The 5,891-nt window shown below is 53.3% G+C and overlaps 1 protein-coding gene across 1 annotated transcript in view; it reads right to left on the bottom strand.

Moving 5' to 3' along the window:
- Positions 1 to 3,035, bottom strand: part of TMEM63B (transmembrane protein 63B) — a gene marked incomplete at its 3' end in the record, with an annotated part of 12,401 nt that extends 9,366 nt beyond the window's left edge. Inside the window, exons 1-3 of the mRNA XM_010156510.1 lie at positions 2,859 to 3,035; positions 2,191 to 2,270; positions 432 to 470 (exon numbers count right to left, since the gene is read on the bottom strand). Of these exons, the coding sequence (XP_010154812.1) occupies positions 432 to 470; positions 2,191 to 2,270; positions 2,859 to 3,035 (296 nt within the window). The remainder of the gene's footprint in view (positions 1 to 431; positions 471 to 2,190; positions 2,271 to 2,858) is intronic.
- Positions 3,036 to 5,891: the final 2,856 nt, after the last annotated feature.

Genomic DNA, 5,891 nt, shown 5'->3' on the forward strand with positions numbered 1-5,891 from the left:
GGCATGAGCAGAGCCTCCATGGCACCCTGGCACGAGAAGGGTCACAAAAAGGTTTCCCTGCACCTGGGAGACCTGAGTGTGCTGTAGGCTCAGGCAACCAGGTTTATTTTCTCCACTGTAAGGCAGGATAGCTGGACATGGGCAGGTCGAGCAGGGTATGTGATGTGGCACCCTCCACCTTGGCTGGGACTGGGAGCAGCTCAGCACTGCTGCCCTTGGGGAGCATTTAAGGGAAAACCAGGGTGCATCCAGCTGTGGTAGTGGCTGACACAAAGGGGGAAGAGTATGAACCCACCGAGAGGCACAAATCCAAGCCCGAACTCCCAGCCACTTAGATTAGTTCAGAAGCAAGAGAGAAAACTGTAAGAGAAAAGGAGACAGAGAGAGTGCGAGCAAGAGAGAAGAAACGAGACCCTGAAAAAACGACATACTATTCCCGCTCCTCTCGCTCCGTCTGCCAGCGTCGGCGCCTGGGGGCATAGAAACAAAAAAGGAGAGGTTACAACCAGGAGAGCAGGTGCTGGGTCTTCTCTGTTGCGGGAAGCTACGCACTCAGCAGGGCTCCACACCGTCCTGAGGAAGAGAAACCTGCCAATGGTCAGGCTGGAGGAGACCCTCCTTCCAGAGCCCAGTGCCACCCCACCAGCCTGTAGCCCCCGCTGTCACAGGGGCAGAGTGCTTTACTGCCAGCTAAAGGGAATTGGCTTTTCTGGGAAGGTGGTCTGGCTCCACACCATGAGCATCCCAGGGAGTTCCTGAGGGATGAGGCCAGGCAGGACAGCTTGCCAGGGATGCCCAGCTGCCATCTGAGCTCCCCTTCCATACCTCTCCTCCTCACTCAGGCAGCCAACACACTTGGTGGGCTGGGCACACTTGGAGCAGGGGCTCCTCCGTGGGATCCCAGTCCTGGTGATCCACAGCCATGCCGTCCCTCTCTCCGTGCTTACTAGCTCTCCTTCACCAAACAGCTGGCACTCCTCCACCTTTCTGCCTACAGCCACTGCCCCAGCTCCCTTGTGCCCAAGCTGCTCAAGCATCACCTCCGAGAAGTGCCAGCCTTCTCTCCAAACTGAGGACCAGAGCTGTGCAGCCCCTGTGGCTACCAGCCAGCACCTAGGTCCAGCCAGCTTAACCCTGAGAAGCTTGCTGCCCTCTCCCCAGGGCAGTTTTATATGGCTATTCCCTTCCACTCGCTTTCCCCCAGCGCCCCTGTGTTGCCAATTTCCCCGGCCAGGAAAGGAGGAGCAGAGGAGCCACAGGACACAGCTGCTTAGCTAACACTACCCAGGACCATTTATCAGAACCAGGAGAGTTCTTGGATGGTGCTGCAAGTGCTCAAGAGCAGCTTGCTTAAAACACCAAAGGAACCAAAAAGGCTGGAGCTCAGCCCCATCTGAGCCTTTTGGCGTGAACAGCTCATGGAGCTTATCAAGAAAAAGGAGAACCTACCACAGCCAGCCTTCAGAAACCACACTGCCTCCAGCACATGACAAAGCACCACAGGCACAGACAACCACCCCTGGAGAGAGATAGACTACCCGCACAACCCCTCCAGCTTCATCAAGGACAGTTCCTCGTTCTGCACTTGAAGAAAATAATCATTGTCCTTCCTGCTGCTGACAGCAAAAACGAAAATAGCATCTCGCTCTGCTGTGGAGCTGCCATCCCCAACGGACCCCGGCTTTCGCTGGCAGACACTGCAGCCAACGAATGCATTGGGCAGGGAGGATCCATACCCAGACCAACGCATGGGCACTCAGGTTGCGAGCTAAACTCACAGTAGCACAGCAGTAATGCACCTGGAAACGAGCCTACTGCTTTCAAGTACTCTTCACAAGAGCTGCATCCAGCAGAGCGGTGCAGCCTTCACTGTGGCAGCCCTCACCCTTCCTGTGACCTCTTTTCCTCTCTCCTGCTCCTTCCCCCTCCTTTTCCCTCTCCTCCTCTCCCTCCACCTGCTGTTCCTCTGTAAGGATCCCTGCACAACTCTGCCACTGTAGGGACCATAAGGGATACAGAGCCAGCAGGGATCACTGCCTGAGCAGGGAGAAGGATAGTGTAACAAAAGAGCCAGTAAATGGTGATTTTTTTCTTATTCCTCCGGCACATGCAAGGGGATATATCTGTTCACCACACAGCAAAGAAGGGTACCACTCATGCCTTGTCTTCCTGCCCCTCTCCCATGCTTACCTGTCAGCATCAGTCACCAGGGCCAGGCGTCCGTAGTCCCAAGCAACTTTACGCAAAATTGAAAAGACAAACAACAGAGCCTGGAAGAGAGCAAAGGGGGAGCTGTGAGATAAGCCACTGCCCAGCTCTCTCCTTGCCCTCTGTGTGCAGAGCCACATGAACCGGGAGGGTAGGAGGGGACAGGACAGCTCAGCTAACAGCACACTGAGGCCATGGAACAGCACAAGTTCCCCAGGCCTGTTAAAATCAGTCTGGATGGCTGTGGGTGGCAAAGATCCAGGATGCAACACAGTAGCTAAGTTAGCCATGGGATCAAAAGGTCCCAAGGAGGTGAGATTATGGCTATGTCATCTGTGGTCCTGCAGTTTCTAAGGAGGAACAAGCAAGGCCTTTGGGTGGGTAAAGCTGCAGGGACTTGGCACAATAAATGGGAGTTTTGGGATGCAGGACTGACCTAACCTGACCCATGTCCTTAGGAAAATTTGCAACACCATTCCACGGGCTCAGCGGGGTGATGTTGGAGTTAAGTCAATAGTGGCTAAGGGACATGATCAAGGCCATAAACTCAGCCAGCAAAGTCCAGGAGGGCATTTGGTGCACCTGACCACAGTCCTCCCTTCACAGCTAATTAGGGGAGAAGGTGCTGAAGCAACAGTAGGCAGACTTACGAGAAAGCACATGAAGTCGAGGGCGAGAACGGTGGGCACCCCGCCGAAGGGCAGCCCCTGCAGCACAGTGCTGCGGATGCGGGCGCTGTAGCAGTAGTCCTTGGTGCTGTTGTTGCATGTGGAGGCTTTGCAGTTGGCCCCTGCTGAGCCCAGCGTGGCAATCACGTAGGGAAGCATCTCTACAGCTTCATCGTCTTCCCTGGGGAAAGGAGAGAGAGGCCTGGTCAGACACGGACAGCACAGCCCCGTTGGAGCCAGGGGCCAAACGCGCCCGCCACCTCAGGCTCCGCCGCGCTACAGGACTTTCCTGGGAACCAGTGTCCAGAGACAAGTACATCTCGAGAAGCCTGCTAAGTTTCGGGGGGGTGCTGAAAGAGCCTGGGTGCTTCAGCAGCTGTGGTCCCACCATACACAGTACCAGAGCTCCCTTCCTTGTTCCTCCACTCTCACGCCATGCAGGTGCACCTCTTTCTCATGGATTACTCCTTTTCCCAGGGACACTGCCTTTCAGCCCCCTCCCCTCGGCAGAGAGAACATTTAGGTACAGGGAAGAACGAAAGGGTGGGGTGGTGGGGGCATAAAGTCACATCTGGATGATAGAAACAAACTGCTACGGGACAGTTGCTGCATCATGATCCCACAATTTCCTTTGCCTGGCTGCATGCCATTAGCTTTACAGGCTGAATCACCACTCTGCTCACTGCAGGCCTCAGCCCCCAGCGCGTCTGCTTTCCTTCCTCTGGCTCAGATGCATTTAGATGCAACCATGCAGAGGGCAGAGAGGAGGCTTAGGCTCTACTATTTAGGTGGTTAAATATTTTATTTATTGCAGTGCCCTCCCCAGATTGCTAAAACATCCACAGCTGGATTGGGGTCAGCGTCACTGGTTGGACATGGGGGCGTGTCAGCAATGGATAGATGTAAACTGATCATCACCAGGATGGTCTGGAAATGACAAATCAACAGCAGAAACTACCACTTTGCAGAACAGGGGAGAGAAAACCCCGTTAGCTGCAGGAGGAAGCAGCAGTAACAGATGGGAAGATCTACCCAGGCTGCCAAGCACCGACCAACACCTCAAATCCTTCACTACCGCCATGTGCCACGCGGGAGGGCTGGCTGGCCCAGTGTCACTGCTGGGCAATGCTCCGGGGCTGCTCGCCCAAGATCAGCAACACTGTCCTGGTGGGCTGGACAAAAGACCAGCCACTCGCCCAAAGCATAAGAAAGCCACTGCCACTGCCCTGCACTGGTTTTGGCCTCTTGCCCTGGGGATGTCCCCTGACACCAGCCCTGTCCTAGCTCCGCTTTGGATGGCGGCATTATCAGAGAGGGCACGGGGTGCTTCCCTCCAGCTCACGGGTGCATCCTGGCAATCGCCTGCCTGGCTGCAGGGGTCTGCCAGCATCGCAGCACAAGGCTGGCTGGGTAACGACCAGCAAAACCTTTCGCTGCAGCATCCTACAGAGCCCAGCTTCAAAGTGATCCCTCCCAGCCCAGCTGGTATGGACGTGGAGCTCCAAACCAGAGGAAGCACCCATGGCAAAGGGCACCGGCACTGAGGGGGGTCAGCTGAAGCGGAAAAGCCACCAAGCAGCCTGTTAAGAGAGATTCACAGGTACGGAGCTGCAGTAGGGCTGCCGGAGCAGAAAAGCAAGCAAAGAAAGCCAAGCCACAAGATTGGGAATCACCTGGGGAGCCAAGGCAGGATAATTCACCCTGGCTGAATTAACGAGAAACTCAAAAGCTCCAGGGGAGGGACGGGAAGAAGTGATGAGATGAGACTCACCAACGGGAAGTCACACACTTTGAGCATGAACGGTTATACCCCTCTGGCATTACCTCTGAAGTGCAGCCTAGATGGACTCATTGCAGAGAGAAATACCTCTCATTTCTCTTTTTGGGAACCTTGTAAACTTTTAGGTTGTAAATGGTATCTTGCAGCAACGAGTTCCAGATGCTGAACAAATGACTACAATCCCATGTAATTCCACAGCCCTCAGTACTCCTTCATAGTGAGAAAAAGGCAAAGAATAAAAAGCCTTTGCTTTTTCTAGACCTACTAAGCTCCCTGCTGTTAAGTGACCTATCCTTCCCGTGACATGAGGTGTCTTCCAGCTCTAGCCACCCTCACCACACATATATCCTCTCTTTTGACCCTATGGAATAGCGATCAGAACCGCATATGATATTTTGCATAGGGAAATGACCTTGACTGCCAGAACAGCATCCTGTTCTCTCAGCATCTCTCTTCACGCTGCTCCTCGTGTGGCTGAACATGATTTACTCCTCTGACGGCATCTTTGCGTATCGAGGAAAAGCATCTCGGTAACTGGCCCGCAACGCTGCTGCCCTGAGTAGCCACAGTAAATTAGAAGCCAGCCATGTCCCAGAACAAATCATTCCTTCCAATACACCCTGCTGCACACTTCTCAGTACCCACTTTCTCCTCACCTCACACCACTTCACCTCATATGGTGCCACTTTGGAATCACTTCATCTTGACAGACCTGAACAAGTCCAAGGTATCCAGAGACTTTGGGTACCTCCCAGCCCATCACCTTTTCAGGTCCCTAATAGCAAAGGACCTCATGCCCGTTGCACTGAAATTGCTCCTTCGCTCCTGCTTTGTTTGCGGACCCTTGGCCAGGTTTTGATCCAGGACTCTTAAGCCTCCCCAGGTCAACAGCTTTCTTAACAGTGCTTTGTAAAGAATTTCAGAGGTTTTCGGTACAGCCAAGCAAATTACACAAGCAGGACCAGTATTACCTATTATTTTACTGAAGTACTGAAAGACTTGCAAAAGATCAGGGAAGTATGATTTTTCCTCTCTGCCAAAGACCAAACTGTTTACCTCATTCCTGCATTCTTTATAGCCCCATTTTCCAGTCATCTTTCTAAAAGAAACGAGGCTCATATGCTCACATTGCCCATGACCCTACCATAATCATTATTTATACAAACCATTACGTGTTCAAGACAAACTTTGCAAGCCTATGGGTAATTTAAGCCACATTTCACAGAGACAGGTCC

This window comes from Eurypyga helias, unplaced genomic scaffold (genome assembly GCF_000690775.1).
Source record: "Eurypyga helias isolate BGI_N326 unplaced genomic scaffold, ASM69077v1 scaffold6538, whole genome shotgun sequence".
Taxonomy (NCBI): Eukaryota; Metazoa; Chordata; class Aves; order Eurypygiformes; family Eurypygidae; genus Eurypyga; species Eurypyga helias.